The sequence below is a fragment of the Notamacropus eugenii genome, chromosome 4, assembly GCF_028372415.1.
Source record: "Notamacropus eugenii isolate mMacEug1 chromosome 4, mMacEug1.pri_v2, whole genome shotgun sequence".
Classification (NCBI taxonomy): domain Eukaryota; kingdom Metazoa; phylum Chordata; class Mammalia; order Diprotodontia; family Macropodidae; genus Notamacropus; species Notamacropus eugenii.
In genome coordinates this window covers 233,778,081-233,798,612 of record NC_092875.1, presented here as the reverse complement: position 1 = coordinate 233,798,612, position 20,532 = coordinate 233,778,081, and the positions used below count along the sequence as shown (strand labels likewise).

At 32.1% G+C, this 20,532-nt stretch overlaps 1 protein-coding gene across 1 annotated transcript in view; it reads left to right on the top strand.

Moving 5' to 3' along the window:
• TWSG1 (twisted gastrulation BMP signaling modulator 1) overlaps window positions 1-20,259 on the top strand; it is a 54,376-nt gene extending 34,117 nt beyond the window's left edge. Inside the window, exons 4-5 of the mRNA XM_072604243.1 lie at window positions 8,044-8,310; window positions 16,549-20,259. Of these exons, the coding sequence (XP_072460344.1) occupies window positions 8,044-8,310; window positions 16,549-16,730 (449 nt within the window). The 3' untranslated portion in view covers window positions 16,731-20,259. The remainder of the gene's footprint in view (window positions 1-8,043; window positions 8,311-16,548) is intronic.
• The last annotated feature ends 273 nt before the right edge of the window (window positions 20,260-20,532 follow it).

Below are 20,532 nucleotides of genomic sequence, written 5' to 3'. Positions count from 1 at the left end.
ATGATGGTAAACTAGAGTTCTTTCCAGTAAGACCAGATGTAAAGCAAGTATATCAATTATCATCCTTACTATTCCATAAGGGACTAGAAAGTCTGTTGCAATAAAACAAGAAACTGACATTGAAGGAATAACCATTAAAAAGTGGAAATAAAATTAATATTGCAAATGACATGATAATTAGAGAACTCTCGAGAATCTACCAAAGACTAAAGTATTCAACAACTTCAGCAGAGTTGCAAAATATAAAATAAACTCACATAAATCATCAGCATTCCTGTGTATTACCAACAAAATCCCACAGGAAGAGATAGAGAAATTCCATTTTCAATAATTACAATCAGTATAAAATTCTTAGGAATCTACTTACCAGGACACATAGGAACTATGGTGAACACAATTATAGAACATTCTTTGCCCACATAAAGACATAGCTAAATAATAGGAGCAATAACAATTCCTCAAGAGTAGGCCAAGCCCATATAACAAAAATGATAATGCTCCATAAATTGAGTTATTTATATAATTCCATATCCATCAAACTACCAAAGAATTACTTTATAGAATTAGAAAAAATAGTAACAGAATTCATCTGGAGGAACAAAAGGTCAAGCAAGAATATAAAAGGATTAAATGGGGGAAAAAGTGTGAAGGAAATAGGCTTACTCTTTATCAGATCTCAAACTATGCTACAGAGCAATAATTTGGATAAGCAGTAGAAAGATTTATTGGTAGAACAACATAAGTGTATAATATATTGAAGCAAATGAGCATAGTAGCCTAGTTGTTTGATGAACTCAAATATTCCAGCTATTAGGGCAAGAATTCACTATTTAACAAAAATTGTTCAGTAAACCAGAAAGTAGTCTGGCAGAAGACAGGTATAGACCAACATCTCACCCCTTATACCAAGACAAGTTCCAAATAGATACATGACTTATTCCTAAAGGGTGACATCATAAACTCGAGGAACAAGCAAGAAATTAGCAATCAGATCTATGAATAGGGAAAGAGTTCATAACTAAACAAGAGGTAGAAAGATTCGTAAAAAGTAAAAGGAATAATTTTGATTACATAAAATGAGATTTCTTACACATCCAACCCAGTGAAACTGAAAGGAGAAGAAAAGCAAGAAAAAGGAGGGGTTGGGGGGAATCTTTGTAGCAGGTTTCTCTGGTAAAAATCTTTTTCTAAGGTGTATAAGAAATGGAGTCAAATGTCTTAAGAATAAGTCATTCCCCCATTGATTAATGGTTGAAGGATATGAATAGCCAGCTTTCAGAAGAACAAATATAGGCTGTCAATAGCCATAAGAAAAAATTGCTCTAGATCACTAATAATTAAGAGAAATACAAATTAAGAAAACTCTGAGATAACATCCCATCTTCCTGATATTCTCTTCCCTTTCCCCAGATTGGCAAAGCTGACCAAAAAAAGAAAAATGATAAATATTGGAGGAGAACTCTAGGAAAACAAGTACGTTAATGCACTGTTGGTGGAAATATGAATTGGTCTGGTCGTTCTGAAAAGCACTTTGGAACTATGCCCAAAAAACTATTAAATTATACATACTTTTTAATCTAGTGATACAACTACTAGCTCTAGACCACCAACAAAATCAAAAGAAAAAGACTTGTATGTACAAAATATTTTTAGTAACTCTTTTTTTACTGGAAATGAATTGGAAACTGAGGGTTTGCCCATCAGTTACGGAATGGTTAAGCAAGTTGTGATATATGAATATGTTAGAATATTATTGTGCTCCAAGAAATGATGAAGGGTGTGGTTTCAGAGAAACCTGGGAAGACTGTTATGGACTGATGCAGAGTGAGGTGAGCAGAACCAGGAAAGCCATTTGTACAGTCAGTGACAGTACTGTAAGGATAAACAGCTTTGAAAAACTTAGGAACTCTAAACAGCAGAGAACTCTTGATGCCGTTCACCTCCTGACAGAGGGGGATGCTGGACTCAAGAGTGGAGATTGCATTTTTTTTTAACATGGGCCAATGTAAGAATTGATTTTGCTTAGCAATACATATTTGTAACGTGGATTTTGCTTCTCTGGGGATGGGAGCATATGGAAAGGAGAAAAAGTTGGTCTTCATGATAGTAAAATAAAATTTAATTTTTCAAAATTAAAGAATAAAAAAAGAATAAAACACTAGAAATCTGTGTCTGTGTATGTGTGCACAAATATATGTGTTTTATGTATATTGAGCTGAATAATAATTACTAGGACATAAAGTCTCTGTATTCACTCATTCATGTTCATGTATAACATTTAGAAATGTTCTTTTCTATTTTTCAGAGGCTGAGTCCTCTGAGTTTTTCTTAAAGTAATCATGTATTTCGTAGCTATCTTTCTTTAAGAAAATTTGTACATATTACGGTTTTATTTGGTTCATGTTTCCTTTACAGTGTCCCTGCTATAAAAGTTGCATTTTGATGTATTTGATTGAATACGTGTCAGATTTGGTATGCCAGTATTTAATTCTTTATGGGTTTTTTGTATTCTGTTTGGCTTAAGACATGTGGTCAATCTAAATGTTCGGAAGTTGTGAGTCTGATGAGCACTTAAGGATGCAGAAGATTCAAATCATATGTGCCTATTTGGAGCCCTTTTAAAAATGTTTATGCTTTGATTTAGAAGACTGATAAGCAGTCAGATGAGCTGTACTACTGGGACAAATAGTAATTATTTTTTTTATAATAGAAATAAAATCTTTTCTTTTCCTGTAGGATTTGTATTTTCATCAAGAGCAACTGCTCAAAATTCATCGTGCTACGGAATTGTCAAAATCTACTTGCCGTATACATAATATAAAATATTACATAATTTTTACCGGTTAATTTTCTTTCAAACTAAGCTATATTTTTAAAAATTTTATGGCATTAAAAGAAAAAACTGGAATAGAATCATTGTCCCTTAGCTCTAAAGTAATGTTTTCTTGAACAAAATACTTATCCACAGTGTTAAGCCTATTTTAAAAAGAAAAACAGGAAAAATCTTTCCATTATGGTAATTCTTCTGCACTCCTTTGTCATTTGTTTGATTTGTAATACCTTAGTATCTCCAAAATATTGCTACCTTAGTATCTCCAAAATAAAAAAATAATTAATTGCTTTGATGCTTTTTAATACTTTACAGAACTCCTAGTGGTAATCACTGATTAGTAATCACAGAAATCAGTTAAGATTCATGGTGTAACCATCTGATTATGATCTGTTTTTGCTATAGTAAGCTAAAGACTGGAGCCAAGGAAAAGCCTTTCTTTGGTTCATTTTTTTTATATTTTAAAAATTTATTGTATATAATATATAGTTATATATAATGATTTATATGTTTAAAATTTAGCTTCATTGCCTGCTTTAATTGATTATATATGTTTCTTTCATATTATACATTTACAGAATTATAAGATTGGCAAGGGCTTTGAGAGGACACCCAGCCCACTCTTCTATGTCTGTCTCTGACTGCCTTTTCAGACCTTTAGAGAAATTCTGTTTTATCATCTATTTCACAGATATTATCATAAACATATTAGTGAAGTGTTTAAGTATTTATTTTAAAGTATATATATGTGTGTGTGTGTATGCATGTGTATATAGGTATATTTTAAACTTTTTATTTGTGTGTGTGTACATATGTGTGGATAGATAGATAGATAGATGATAGATAATGGTGTTTGTTGCATAAATGTAGTTGTCCTGTGGCAGGGATTGCAATGATTCAGTGTAGAATTATATTACATCAAAATCTCCATAGATAATTTCAGTATCTCTCTTAACCATTGTTCTCAAGCTGATATATAATAAGAGATGAGTTATTAGGGACTGCATATAGCACTATTATATGAAGACTCCTAGAAACTAAAAGGAATCCAAATCCATTGTTAACAATTTCAAACCCTCAGTTTTAAGGGAGAGATTTTAAAGCACAAAACTGAAAAATCAAGATTACTGTGATACCAGTTCAGGTTTATATTAGCCCTACTCCTTAGTGGTAGCCACAAAGTCTCTGGAGTAGGAGCCAAAATCCTGTCTCTTTTCATATACCCAGAGAAGTGGGACTCAGTTTCAGTGTTATTATGCTGCTTCTCTGTTGGTTGGGATAAGTGAAGATGGGGATAAGGGAAGGGAGGAGTGTGATAGAAGGGAGTATATGTTGAGGGAAGGGGTAATCAGAATACAAAGTAGTTATGGGGTGTGGGGAGGGGAGAGATGGGGAGAAAATTTGGAACTCAAAATTTTGTGGAAATGAATGTTGAAAACTTAAAATAAATAAATAAATTTAAAAAAAAAGAAATCACTAACTTTAGACTTTGGCAGATCGCTTATGTTTTGTGTCCTAAGAAACTCCCTAACTTATCCATCGATGATTTAGGATATCCTCTGATAGAATTCACTCAGCATAAGAAATTTCAGATTTCTAATAGTGTATTTTGATTTACAAATTAAAGAAATTAAAGTCTATTAAGAAAAGAGAACTGTTGTCTTAGCTATTTTGTTGCTACCACAGTTCTCTTGGACTCAGAGGCAAAATATGGAAGTGGAAGTGATAATAATTATGGCATTCCATTTGACCAGAGTGGATGAAATGAGCAGCATGCTTATAACAATATACTTTCAAATATTGCAAAGTACAGATTATCATAATTTTTGCAGTTTAGATTACAATACCTTTCTTAAACTTCATAGCAAGATTTCCTAATTCAAATAAAACTTTGGCTTTCAGAAATCTATTAAGATTATAAAAATGTCATAAGAAAAATAAACTGCCCACAGCTGTGGCTCATAAAATAAACTCTTTTATTCCTCTTTTCCTGAAAATTAGTGCCTCTTTCAGTGCATTGTTGTTGGAGCCATGAATTAGTCCAGTCGCTTGTAAAAGCAATTTGTAATTATCACCAAGTCTACACAAGTTTATTAAGTGCCTACTGTGTACTAGGAACTGTGCTAGTCACTAGAGATACAAATACAAAAAATGACACAATCCCTTCTTACTGTGAACTTACATATGAAGTGAGGAGATAACAAGTACACACAAAATATATGCATGGCATAAATATTATGTTAATAAATGCATATATGTATAAGTTATTAATATAAGGTAGTTTGGGAAGGAAGTCACTAGCAGCTGGGGGATCAGGAAAGGTTTCATTGCAGCTGTGGGATAAAGAAAGAGAGGGACTCTTGGAGTAAGGTGAGATGCAGTCCAGGCCCATACAAAGACACCAAGATGAGAGATGGAAGGTCATGTGAGAGGAACAGGGAAGGCCAGTTTGGCTAGATGGTAAAGTATGAAAGGGAGAAAATGATCATTGAGGCTGGAAAAATAAGCTGGGTCCAAGTTCTATTGGACCAAGTTCTTATAAAAGCTAAATAAAGGAGTTTATATTTATCCTAAAGGCAATAGGAAGTCATTAGATTTGTTAAGTAGAAAAGACATTCACTTGAAGAAAATTACTTTGGCAACAGTATATAAGATGGGTAGGTGTAATGAGAAACTTGAGTCAGGGAAATCAGTTAGGAAGGCATTACAATAATCTAGGCAAACTAGAGATGATGTGGTCCTGAACTAAGGTGATAATCATTTGAGTAGAGAGACATGGTCAGAGTGAAAAAATGTGAAAGAAGTGATCAAATTTGTCAAAGGATGGTGTTGGCTTTGGCGATAATAGGGAAGTTTGGATGAATGAAAGTTTGGAAATAATCATGAGTTCAATTAAATATCCAAATAAAGTGGATAAAGCATATAATCCAAGAATGTCATTAATAATAAGGAAGACTCCATAGACACCAAAGTATTTATAGCTGCATTTGTGTGTGTGTGACAGGAATGAACTAGAAACAAAGTACAAGGCTGTTGATTGGAGACTGGCTAAAAAGTTGTGGGGCATAAATGTAATAGAAGATTACTGTACTGTAAAAAAGAGATATAGAAAAGCACGCAAAAACTTTCAACAATTGAGGCAAACTAAGTAGGTAGAGGCAGGAAAGCAATGTAAATGATGACTACCATTTTGTAAATTATAAGAACTGTCTACAAACAATCAAAAAGAAATGTAGAATTTTTAAAAAGGAAAACAGTATAAATGATGGCTATAATATTATAAATTGTAAGAAGGACCTACAATCAAAAAGAAATGTTGCAGAATTTAAAAAAAATTAATACAAAAACTAAACAAGCTTGATCCCAAAAAAGAGATTTGAGAAGATACCTCCCCTCACTCTTTCCAGAGGTGAAGGTATTTGGGAGTTCTGAACTGCAGTGGGCTAAGCTGATCTGGTGTCTGCATTAAGCTCAGACACCCCTCCCTCCATCCCTCAGGTGGGAAGGCCATTAGGTTACTCCAGGAGGAGCCAACTGACTGATCAGAAACAGCAGGCTTCTGTGCCTATGAGAATGGGGTTGATTTTGTGAGTGTCTCCTTTACTTCTAGCCTTAGCAAAATAAGGAGATCTAGTTTTAAAAAAATTAAAATGAAAAATTCTTTGTTCTAGGAGATCTGTGAGTTCTTTGAGAGGAATGAAGGGAGATACAGGGGGAAATCTATGTTATGTAAAACAAAAGATATCAGTAAAAATCTGTTTTTAAAAATTAGTCCCATGTCTATGTCCTCAACACAGTGAAGGTATAGTCACTCCATAAATGATAAAAATTTTGTTTTGCCATAAGACTGATAGTCGTTTCTTCTTTTCTTGTTAGATTTTTGCCCTAATTAAATAAAATGGAGTCATAGCTTCCTTAAAGTTCAGCAACAATTTGTAGCTTTGTAAAACAGATCGTTTAAATATAATTAATAATCATTATATGAATAAACTATACTTTTATTCTGTTATATATGCTCATCTTATGTGACTTGCAGGAGGGATCTTGAGGATCATTTGGTGGAGCTCCATCATTTATAAATGAACAAACTCCCATTTTGTCAGAAGACTATTTTGTATTTAATTCTGTTCTGAACTACCTTTTAACTTCTTGCAGAATTGCCATACTCTCTCTTTTGTGGTCTCCAGAGTATAGTTTGTCATTTACAAACTCATTTTATTTTAATAAGAAACTGAATTTTTGTGTGACCAAACATTCTAAAATGAATAGTAAATTTTCACCTTTAGGCTATTGTGAATTTAAATCCAGCTGACCATTAGACAGATTAATAGATGTGCCTCACAGAAGATCACTCCCAAGCGACATTCTTAATACATTACAGCCAAACAACCTGAAAGTCATAAAGCCCTAATGAAGTTCCACTGGTTGCCCATCTATAATATGTTACTGTAGAATTACTAATATAGTGACAGAATCAGTTAAGAAATTCAAGTTTATATTTTATCATATAACAATAATTTTTCATGATATAAAATATTAAACATTACATTGTGCAACATAGGTAGCCTAAACCTTATTAAAGTTGCCTTTAAGTAGTTTACAGATTTTTTTTTATCATACTCAGTCTGAGTATTGCATTTTAAATGTGCACAGACTTTATGAAGACCTTGAATTTCATTTCTCTTTGCTTTAGTACATTGCATAGTGATACATAGTACATAGTAGATGGTCAATGAAAATATGTTGAATTAATGAACTGTCTATAAAATTCAAACTATATTCCTCCCCCACTCTACCACTCTTTTACAACCCCACCATCCCTTTAAGTGTAGGAAATATATAAATCAAATTTGTCTTATTGTTTAGTACTTTTAATTAAATAATTGATGAAGAGTAGTACATTTGCCCTGAAGCATCTTCAGTTCAACAAACATTTATTAAACACCTAACTATGTGCAAGGACCTCTGGTCAGTGAGACAGATTCAGCCTTGTGGTAAAAGTCTCTTTCAGGAAGCCTAGATTTTAGTAAGCTATTAAGCAAGGAATCTAGTTGATTGTTGAAACATGAATTATCATTTCACTTTGTAAATTATGACATTGAAAGATCTATAAGTGTTGAACTTTGAAAATTAAATATGACACATTAAAAATTCTTGATATTCTACTAGTTTAAAAAAATTGAACAAATTTCTTACTGTCTTCTTCTTCTTAGGTATGTGCAATCCTCGAAATTACAGTGATACACCTCCTACCTCAAAGAGCACTGTAGAAGAGCTTCACGAACCAATCCCATCCCTCTTTCGTGCTCTAACAGAAGGAGGCACTCAGCTGAACTGGAACATTGTTTCATTCCCTGTTGGCGAAGAACTTTCCCATCATGAGAATCTGGTTTCATTTTTAGAAACTGTGAACCAACCACACCACCAGAACGTGTCTGTTCCTAGCAACAATGTCCATACACCATATTCCAACGACAAAGGTAACTCATTGAGTGTTTTCTTTGTAATTAAATAAGTTACTTATATCTTCTCTTACTTTTTACTCTGTCTACAAAAGCAGACATGCAGGTTACTATTTGGAATAAAGTTGAGGGAGAGATTGAACATCCTTCTGTTTTGAGAATTGAAAGTTCTTGTTTTCTGTAAACATGGTTCTTGAATACTTAGAACTATTTCATGATGACAATCTCCTTGTTAAAACATGATATTATGATGAAAGGTGCTTTGTAAGAAGGTAGAGACCTGTATTTTGTTCTGAGTTTCCTCACTAAAGAATAAATCCTCATCCAAGGGAGCTCTCTCTATAGATTAGTGAATAGAGGACTAAGATCATAATAATAGCAAACATTTACGTAGCGCTCACTGTGTGCTAGGCGCTATGCTAAACACTTTACAATGGTTACTTCCTTAGATCCTCACGACAACTCTAGCAGGTAGATCCCCATTTTACAGATGAGGAAACTGAGGCAAAAAGAGGTTAAGTGATTTACCCAGGGTCACACACCTGTAAATGTCTGAGGTCAGATTTGAACTCAGATCTTGTCTTCAGGCCCAGCACTCCATCCACTGCACCACCTCGTTGCCCCTGGTCAGCAATATAGTTGACTTTACCACTAACGTAACCAACAGTTCAAAGGGCGACACCAGCTTTAGTAGATTTGTAGACCTGGAAGGGACCTTAAAGAGTACCTAGGAATCCTCTGCAAAGAATGTAGTTTCATCACTGTGTATGAAGAAACATAAATATTTTGAATTTAATTTCCTCATTGGAGTGGAATTCACCGTTTACCTCATGGAAAAATTACTTCTTTTGATTTTTAGTTTGTCCTGTGGTTCTAATTTATCAGGATAGTTTTCCTTTATAATTTCTTAAAATGTGGTGTCTAGGCTTTTTTAAATGATTTCCAGGTAGCCCAATAACTCTTTTAATTTTTAAAAAATATTTTATCTTTTCCTAATTACATGTAAAAACAATTCCTAACTTTTATTTCTTAAAATGTTGAGAAAAATAGTATAATTATTTCTCAAATGTGAAATTATATAAAAATAATAAAATTTTTTCATTTCTAGCCTTAGCTATATTTTACCCTTGAGTAACATCCTTTTACTTTACCTAGCTAAAACAATGTGAACTATTAGATTTGTTAGATTATTTAGCCAAATTTCTTTCTCATTCATTGTAGGTATTCCTTCTACCAGTACAGTTTGCAATCCTACTGTGGCTTGGTAGGTGGTCCTTGAGAATCATTGTGACTAAAAAATTCATGTTGCTGTGGCAAGCAATGAGCTTTTTTGAATTTGAACACACACACACACACACACACACACACACACACACACACACACACACCCCAAGTGGAGAGAAATCAAATGAATTACAGGAAGAAATAGACAGTAAAACTATACAAGTGAGTTACTTCAATATACCCCCTCTCAGAACTTGATAAATCTATAAAAAATAAGTTAAGGACATGAACAGAATTTTAGAAAACGTAGATATGATAGACCTCTAAAGAAAATTGAATAGGAATAGAAAATAGTATATCTTTTCCTCAGCAGTAATGGTAGCTTCACAAATATTAACCATATATTAGGTCATAAAAATCTCACAAACAAATGCCAAAAAGCAAACATATTAAATGCACCCTTTTTGGACTATACTGCAATAAAAATTACATTTAATAAAGGGTCTCGGAACATAGATTAAAAATCATTTGGTAACTGGTCTTATTCTAACAAATAAATCAAAGAACACATCATAGAAATAATCAATTTCATTAAAGGTAATACCAACATTGAAACAACATATCAAAATTGTGGGGATGTAGCCAAAGCAGTACATAAAGGAAAAATTATTATCTCTAAGCACTTAATATTTTTTTTTTTAAAAAAAAGGAAAAAGAACAAATCAATGAATTGGGCATGCATTTAAAAAAAAAAACCTAGAAAAAGAACAAATTAGAAATCCCCAGTTAAATACCATAATGGAAATTCTGAAAATCAGAGGAGAGCTGAATAAAGTTGAAAGGGAAAAAAATTGAACTAATAAATAAAAGGAGCTGTTTTTTAAAGAAAAAAAATCCACCAAATAGATAAACTGTTGGTTAATTTGATTTTTAAAAAGAAGAAAACCAAATAGCCAATGTCAAAAATGTAAAGGGTTAATGCACCAGCCATGAGGATGAAATTAAAGCAATTGTTGGAACCTATTTTGCCTAATTATATACCAATATATCTAACAAACTAAGAGAAATGGATGAATATTTACACAAATATAAATTGCCCAAATTAACAGAAGAGGAAATAGAATACTTAGATAACCTTGTCTTGGGTGGAGGAAATGAACATGCCATCAATGAACTCCTAAGAAAAGTCCCCAGGACCAGATAGAGTTACAAGTGAATTCTACAAACATTGAAAGAACAATTAATTCCACTATATAAACAATTTGGAAAAATAGGCAAAGAAGGAATCCTACCAAGTTCCTTTTACACGCAAGTATGGTGCTGATACCTAAACCAAGGAGAACCAAAACAGAGAAAGGAAACTGTGGACCAATTTCCCTAATGAATGTTGATGCAAAAAATTTTAATAAAATAATAGATTATATCAATATATCACAAGAATCATACACTGTGACCAGATGGGATTTATACCAGGAAATGCAGAACTGGTTTTATATTAGGAAAACCATAATTGATCATATCAGTGACAAAACCAACAGAAATAATGATTATCTCAACAGATGCAGAAAAATTTTTGTTTGTGCAAAAACTTTTCAATTTAATATAATCAAAATCCATTTTGCATTTCATAATGTTCTCTTATCTGGCCATGCATTCTTCCATTCTCCATAAATCTGACAGATAAACTGTTCTCGCAAATTTGTTTATAGTATCAGCCATTATATCTAAATCATGTACCCATTTGGACTTTATTTTGGTGTACAATGTCAGACATTGGTCTATGCTATTTCTGCCACACTATTTTCCAGTTTACCCTGCAGTTTTTGTCAGACAGTGAGTTCTTATCCCAGAAACTGGGATCCTTGGGTTTATCAAACAGTAGATTGCTATAATCATTGACTTCTGTGTCTTATGTACTTAGCCTATTCCACTGATCTATCCCTCTATTTCTTAGCCAGTACCAAGCAGTTTTGATGATTGCTGCTTTATGATACAATTTAAGATCTTGTGTGGTTAGGTCACCTTCACTAGCATTTCTTTTCATTAATTCCCGTGATATTCTGGACCATTTGTTCTTCCAGATGAATTTTGATATTATTTTTTCTAGCTCTAGAAAATAATTTTTGGTAGTTTGATTGGTATGACCCTGAATAAGTAAATTAATTTAGGTAAAATTGTCGTTTTTATTATATTAGCTCAGACTACCCATAAGCAACTGATGTTTTTCCAATTATTTAGATCTGACTTTATTGTGTGAAAAGTGTTTTGTAATTGTGTTCATATGGTTTCTGGGTTTGTTTCAGCAGATAGACTCCCAAATATTTTATAATGTCTACAGCAACTTTAAATATTTCTCTATCTCTTGCTGTTGGGCTTAGTTGGTAATATATAGAAATGCTGATGATTTATGTGGGCTTATTTTATATCTTGCAATTTTGCTAAAGTTGTTTATTATTTCAAGTAATTTCTTACTTGATTCTCTAAATATATCATCATATCATCTGCAAAGAGTAATTAGTTTCTTCTTTGCCTATTAAAATTCCTTCGATTTCTTTTTCTTCTCTTATTGCTAAAGCTAACATTCCTAGTACCATATTGAATAACAGTGGTGATAATAGACATCCTTGTTTCACCCCTGATCTTACTGGTAATGCATCTAGCTTATCTCCATTACGTATAATGCTTGCTGAAAGTTTTGGATAGATGCTACTTAATTGTTTTAAGGAAGACTGCATTTATTCCTATGCTCTCTAGTGTTTTTAATAGAAATGGGAGTTGTATTTTGTCAAAACCTTTTTCTGAATCTATTGAGATAACCATATGGTTTCTGATAGTTTTGTTGTTGGTACGATCAGTTGCATTCCTGGTATAAATTCTGCCTGATTGAAGTCTATTATTCTCATGATAAGTTGCTGTAATCTTTCTGCTAATATTAAAAGTAAAATATTAGTATCTATATTCAGTAGGAAAATTGGTCTATAATTTTCATTCTTTGTTTTGTCTCTTCCTGGCTTAGGTATTAGTACCATATTTGTATCATTAAAAAAGAATTTGGTAGGACTTTGCCAATTTTCCATAATATATATATAGTATTGGAATTCATTGTCCCTTAAATGTTTGCTAGAATTTGCTTATAAATTCATCTGGCCCCGGAGATTTTTTCCTGGGGAGTTCATTGATGACTTTTTCGATTTCTTTTTCTGAGATGGGATTACTTAAGTATTTTATTTTCCTTTTCTGTTAATTTGGGCAATTCATATTTTTGTAAATATTCATCCACTGAGATTGTCAAATTTATGGACATACAATTGGGCAAAATAATTCCTAATTATTGTTTTAATTTCCTCTTCATTGGTGGTGAATATACCCTTTTCATTTTTGATACTGGTAATTTGGTTTTCTTCTTTTTTAATCAAATTAACCAAAGGTTTATCAATTGTATTGGTTTTTTCATAAACCAACTCTTAGTTTTATTTATTAGTTCAATAGTTTTCTTAATTTCAATTTTATTAATTTCTCCTTTGGTTTTTAGTATTTCTAATTTGGTATTTAATTGAGGATTTTTAATTTGTTCTTTTTCTAGCTTTTTCATTTGCATGCCCAATTTATGGATCTCTTCTTTCTCTATTTTATTCATGTAAGCACTCAGAGATATAAAACTTCCCCTAAGAACTGCTTTTACTGCTTCCCATAAGTTTTGGGATGTTTTCTCACTATTGTCATTCTCTTGAATGAAGTTATTGATTATTTCTATGATTTGTTGTTTGATCCACCTATTCTTTGGGATTAGATTATTTAGTTTCCAATTAATTTTTTAAGTCTATCTTTCCATGTCCCTCCATTATATATAATTTTTATTGCATCATGATCTGAAAAGGATGCATTTAATATTTCTACTTTTCTGCTCTGGATTGTGAGGTTTTTATGCCCTAGTAAATGGTCAGTTTTTATGTATGTACCATGTACTTCTGTACCTTAACTTCTTTCTTATTTATTTTGAGGTTAGATTTATCAAGTTCAGAGAGGGGGAGGTTGAGGTCCCCCACTAGTATAGTTTTGTTGTCTATTTCTTCCTATAATACCCTTAACTTCTCCTCTAAGAATTTGGATGCTATACCACTTGGTGCATATATTTTTAGTAATGATATTAGGAAAAAATCTTCTATCTCCTTCCCCTTTATTTTCCTGTAGGGCAAAATAGATTTCTATACTCCATTGCCTGTACATCTTATTTCCCAGTTGTATTCTAAAATAATTTTTAACATTCATTATTAAAGCTTTGAGTTAAGGGAAAATTTTATAACAAAACAAGAGATAGAAAGGATCATGGGAGATAAATTGGGTAATTTTGATTACATGAAACTAAGAAATTTTTGCACAAGCAAAACCATTGTAACCAATTAGAAAGAAAGGAAACTGAAGGGGTTGAGTTTTACAACAAACTTCTTTAATAAAAGCCTCACTTCTCAAATATAAAGGGAACTGAGCCAAACTTCTAAAAATATTAACTATTCCCCTATTGATATAAGGGTATTAACAGAAAGTTTGCAGAAAAAGACCTCAAAATTATAGTCATATGAAAAAATTCTGTACATCAATAATTAGATAAATGCACATTAGAAAAACTAAAAAGTACCACCTTACACCTGTTATCAAGACAGAAAAATTAAATGACAGACTACAGGGGTTGTGGAAAAATGGAGACTCTAATGCTCTGTTGGTGGGACTGAATCAGTCCAACCATTCTGGAGAACAATTTGGAACTACACCCAAAAGGCTATAAAACTGTGTGTACCCTTTTACCATTTAATACCATTACCAGGTCTATATCCTGAAGAAATCAAAAGAAATAAAAAGACCTATATATATTTTTTAAAAATGTTTATAGCAGCAGTTTTTATGGTGGCAAAGAATTGGAATGTGAGGGGATCTTCATCATTTGGGGAATGGTTGAACAAGGGTCCTGTATGATTGTGGTGGAATATTATTTTACTACAAGAAATGAAAATGAGAATGGTTTCAGAAAAACTTGGGAAGACTTATATGAACTGATGCAAACTGAAGTGAGCAGAACCAGCAGAACATTGTGCATAGAATAGCAGGGTGATGATCAGCTGTGAAAGACTTAATGCAATGATCCAAGACCTTTGCAAAGGACTCATCACGAAAAATGTTGTTCACCTCCAGAGAGAGAACTGATGAATTTTAAGTGCAGAATAAAGCATATTATTTTGCACTTTATTTTTCTTCCTTTTTTGGCAACATGGCTAATATGGAAATATGTTTTACATGACTTCATGTGTTTCATATTGCTTGCCTTCTCAGTGAGTAGGAGAAGGGCTTGAGGGAGGGAGAGATGAGAACTCAATTTTTAAAATGAAGTAAAAATTTTTTTAAATAGTAAAGCTTCTGTGTAGGACTCAACAATAGTTATTATAAGCAAATGTGTTGGAATACAAAATAAAAACAAAACAGCATTGTTGTCAGGGAGCTTAAATTCTAGGGTAATACATATTATTCAGTTAGTAGGAATTCAATAAATATTTGTTTATTGAAGATGCAAAGGTATAGAGACATCAAGTAATTGGGTTATATTTCCCTTCCCTAATGTTTAGCTTTGACAAGTAGCATATCTTTGGAAAAGTAACATTTCAAAATGTAGAATTGAAAATCATTATTCACCCTCAGTCCTCTCCCTTACGGAGGTGGGAGGTCCACAGGCATGAAAACTTGCATGCAGTTTGGGGCTTTTTAAATGTGTTGATTAGTTGATTTATTTTCCTCTCTAAAAAATACTATTATGTTGGAAGACTTTCAGGGGTGGAGCTGGGACGGATAGGATGGGGGAAAAGTCAACAGTGATAATGTAAAAAAAGAACATGAAATATCAATAAAAATTTATTTTAAAAAAATTAATTGAAAGTCAATATTAATGGTTCAAGCAATATTTTTTAAAGATTTAATTTTATTTTCACATACATTCCAAACTTTGTTAGAGACAGTTTCCATTACCAAAGGAGAACTTTTGATATCAGTGAGGACTCTTGGGCAGTTAATGTTCACACTGGATCTTCTGACTATACTGGCAGTTGTCAGAAGTATTTTCAAAAGACCTCTGGGAAATCCTCAAGACCCTTTCTCCTGAAAGGGTCTGTGAAATCAAAACTGTTTTCATAATAATGCAAAGATTTTATTTGCCTAATAAAATACTAAGATGTTATTTGCCTGTTAAAAAATTCTACCTTTTTCAGCTACATCTCTGTGTGGCCAAATTTTCTTCATATACTTCATTAGACTGAATATAGAAGCAGATATGAGAATCCAGCTATCTTCTGTTAAGCCAGAAATTAAAAAGATTTGCAAAACTATGTAAAGCAATGCCACTCTTCTCACTCATTTCTTTGTTTTGGAAAACAGTTACTTTTTTATAAAAAATATATTAACATGTAATGAATTTATTTTTCTTTTTAATGAATTAGATTTTAATTGATCAGTGTTTTCTTATACAGTAAATATTGATATATAACCCATATAAAAGCTCTTTGGGATCCTCAATAATTTTTAGAGTATTAAGGAGTCTTCATTAGTTGTAACAGTATAAAGGGAGTCCTAAGACCACAAAGTTTGAGAATCACTGGTCTGTACTGTAGTTATCCACACATGAGTTGAAATAATATGTGTAAGGGGTGCTTTGTGAACACCCAGTACCATATAATATAAACTAGTATTCTGAAAAAATAATACCTGGATCACTTAAATATTATTGCCTAGAACCCTACTGATGTTCAGTGATAATTTTCTGATCAAAGGCTAGCATTGGAATTAAGCGATAAATAAAAAAGTTTTCTTAGACTTATGCTGCGTCGGAGACACTTGACTTCCTCCTATGCAGGGTTGACAAGTATTAGATTTATGGAGCTTGAATGGAAGAATTAAAATAAATGATTGTTAAATATAACTATTACTTAAAGCATTGCTATTTTTTTCATTTTTGTTTCTCCCTCTCATATCCTGTATCTTTTTTATTTCCAGAACACATGTGTACTGTGGTATATTTTGATGACTGTATGTCAATACATCAGTGTAAGATCTCTTGTGAATCCATGGGAGCTTCTAAATATCGCTGGTTCCATAATGCCTGTTGCGAATGTATTGGACCAGAATGTATCGACTATGGCAGTAAAACTGTCAAATGTATGAACTGCATGTTTTGAAGAAGAAAAAAGAGTCCTATACTAATAAAATACAGACCAAAATCATCTTCATTAAAGATAAAGAGATGGAAAGATATCAGCTGGTGAGGTATACCTGTTTCATCAGAGTGGAAGTAATTGGGAAAAAAGATATAAGGAATTTTAAATATTTGTCACTTTAAAAAATTGAGTAATTTTCCTATCATGTTTTAAGCTTCCTTTTAATTTTAGGAAATCATTGAGCATAATCTATCCATCTTGATTGGCCTGTTGTTAATTGTCAGTGAATTTTTGCCTTAGAATAATATATCTAAAATCTTGGTCATTTATGCAAAAAGTATAATTGAAGAATTCACCGGGACATCTCATCTTCATGTGAAAGACTGGTGGATGCCAGTTTTCTACTAGTATCCCTTAATGTTTTGTTTTGAAAATGTTAGCTGACAGACCCTAGAGTAAGATTGGTTTACTTTGACAGTTACTTCCCATATTTAAAAATTTCCTTTTTAAAACATTAGAATTGCATCATTCACAGAATGCTGAGTTTTTATATTTATGTACATTACAAATCCTATCCCTTCCCTTTGTTTTTCCCTTGTGGTCTGTTAGAAGCACAGGAATTATTTAAACTTACATTTATATCAAGGTTTGCATAAAAATTAAACTGATAAACATTTTACAGTGTAAAGATAAAATGAAGTAAGATTATTATTGAGAACATGCTGAATAGTAGCGAAAATATTTGTGGATTTCAATAAACACTTAATTGAAACCCAATTCCTATATGTGACTTGTGAGGCCAGTTTGTATAAGGAGTCCTAGAACCGGATAGTGGTGGGTGGGGTAGGGGGGTGAATGTCAAGCCAGGATATATATAATTTGTTTGAACCTAATTGGAATAGCAAAACAACAGTTTGAGTCAAGAGAAGGAAAAATGGGATATGCATTTGTATAATGCCTACCACAAGCTGAGCACTGTGTGGTTTGCAAATATTAATCTTATTTGATCGTTACAACAACCCAGGGAGGTAGGTGCTGTTATTATTCCCATTTGACAGTTGAGGAAACTGAGGCAAACAGAGGTTAAGTGACTTGCCCAAGGTCACCCAGCCAGTACATGTCTAAGGCCAGATCTGAACTGGGAATGGAGTTTGGGGAGGGAGTAAACTGCTAAAAGTTAGATACTTCTTGGAAGATGGAAACAAGAACACAGAGAGTGTAGCAGAGAATATGGCCCCCATCTGAAATGTGAGTGAGCAGAATCAGTGTAATAGAAAGAACAGACAGTAAGGTAAAAGAAAAAATTGTATCAAAAGGGAATTTAGTTGAGTGTATTTGGGAAAGAAGGTTGAGGGATATGATGAGATCAGGTTTCTTAAAATAATTTTGTTGCTTCAGAATCTTCTGTTTAATAGTTTGTATCTGATTCTAGCTGATATTGTTATTGAATAAGCAGTACTATCTAGGGGGTGAAAAAACTTGATTAACTGTCGAGAGTGTGACAGTTACCAGTAAGTATAACAGCATAACCATGAACTTTGAAGTTTTATGACTGGCTTATTTCTGAAGAATTTGTAAAGGTTATAGAAAGGATTCTCACATAGGAAACAAAGCAAAGCTACAAGTACACTCCAGAGTCTTTTCATTGCTCTTTATGTAATATTCTGATAAAAAGACAGAACATTATTTACATAAAATGTACCACTTAAAGAAAATCTAAACCTTCAAAATAAAAATCAGCTAAATAATTCATAGTGCAAACAAGACTCTCAACTTTTCAAAATGCATAATCACAACTCCCTTGTGGTAGGAAATTCCCTTATTATATCTAAAATATGTTTTTATTTATTTAACATTTAGATTTTCAGGAATACGTATCTTCTGTAATCTTCTTATATAGACATATTCATCTTAGATTTTACAATAGTCATTTGCTTAGATTTAAGTTGTCATGAGTCTGTGTGCATTTTTCTGATCAAGTATCACATAATTAAAAGCCTTGATGCCTTAAATAGCATTCTCTACTGACATCAACAAATTATCCAATCTAAGTAGACAATGAAATAAGCAATGATTTAAGATAACCTTTTCTATTTTATACAGAGAGTTTATTTTAGGACATGAACTTTTATTTTTTAGGTAGCAGAACTCTTTCTGTATTCATCATTTTATACTGGACTTTGCATTAAAACAATAGAAGCCTGTAATTGTGACATAAATATATTTAAGAGTAAAACATGATATGAATCAACATCTGTTTTAAAAGGTATAATTGAATTTAATAGGTTTTCACCATGAACAACTAATGCCTGCATCCTGAGGGTCTGTTTTAATGCAGACAAGAAAAAAATTTAAAGAAATTTATAGCCATTTGCTGTGTTTCAACTTCTTTCTTCTTCAGAATAAGCACATACATATAGAGAGATTCCATTTTGTTTGTTGACTGTATGTTTAATGTTGTCATCAGCATTAATTTCACTTAGCACATATATGTTTTTTAATTGACATTCCTCATTTTTAAATATTTGATAAAACATGTTTGTATGCAAATAACTTTTTTAAAAAAAATTTTCATCTTTTCTGACTTATTCCACATTGCTCTTTTTCAATTCCTTACATTGTGATGGTGATTTCCTATGCCATAAATCAATTTAAATTGATGGAATTTTCTTTTTTCCTCCATTTGCCCATTAACAGCTATTCTTTGAATTATTCCTTTTTGTGATGGATTTTTAAAAATTTCATTTTAGTGGGTGGAATAAATATGAGTATATAAACCTCTCTGCTGTTTATCTCATGGTTTGTTTTCTGATTTTGGATAATAGGTATTTAAAATTTGACTTTAAAATAAAGGTAGAAATAACAAAGCCTGTTAATTAATTCTGAAGCTACTGCTTATCCCCTCAGACACTTGGATACTACTACAATCTTGAGCACCAAATTCTTGTATATTGAAGAAGTTTTGATACATTACCACTTCTGTTTTATATATTTTAAAAAATATTTTTTATTTGCTGCTAGTTTTTTATAGCCAACAGTCTAGAAATCTGTAGATTTAAGTGAGTTTTATTAAAATGAGGGGATTTCATACTACCAAACATTTCTTTTAGGGTAGTTTTTCTCTTATTTGCTTGATTTAAACACTCTGCTTTTTATTGAAACTATAGATTTCATTTGAGGAGCCAAAGTAATTCCAGTATATGTTTATAAGGCACATCATGAAATCAAAGATAAAATTATTTAGAATTATGACTTCCAAAGTTTAAGGAAACTAAAATAGTTGATCTGTTAGGATCATAACTCATTTAATGACTATTTAAGAGCAGAGCTAATATCAATGTGAGAAGGAGGAAAAAGAGAGGAAAGAAGTCCAACATTAGTAGAATTGATTGTGAAAAAGTTTTTGCTTTAAAGAAGTTTACTTCATTCTGTTCTCCCAACTGCATATTATGTATTCATGCAATCTATTAGCGACATGCATGTATGTATATGTATTTTGCCTTTTTTATTCCTGTAAACAAATGTATTTTAATTAAAATATTGTAATATATGGAGTTGTGTTTTTTGTTAATCCTAACGTTGCATACAAGACAAACTTTTCTGTGAAATTTCTGTTTGGCTGAGAGTTTTCCTTCATCTTATGCTAAGTTCTTCAATAAGCTCACTTTATTTGGACGTTAATGGGTTGGTTGAACTGTGTAAGCTGAATTTTCAAGTTTTGTACTCCTTTGCTGATGTGATGACTCCCCTTTTTAGGAGGTAGTGGCTATTTTGCTTTTTCAAATAATTTTCTGTAGGCAACATGATATTCAAATATGGAAGA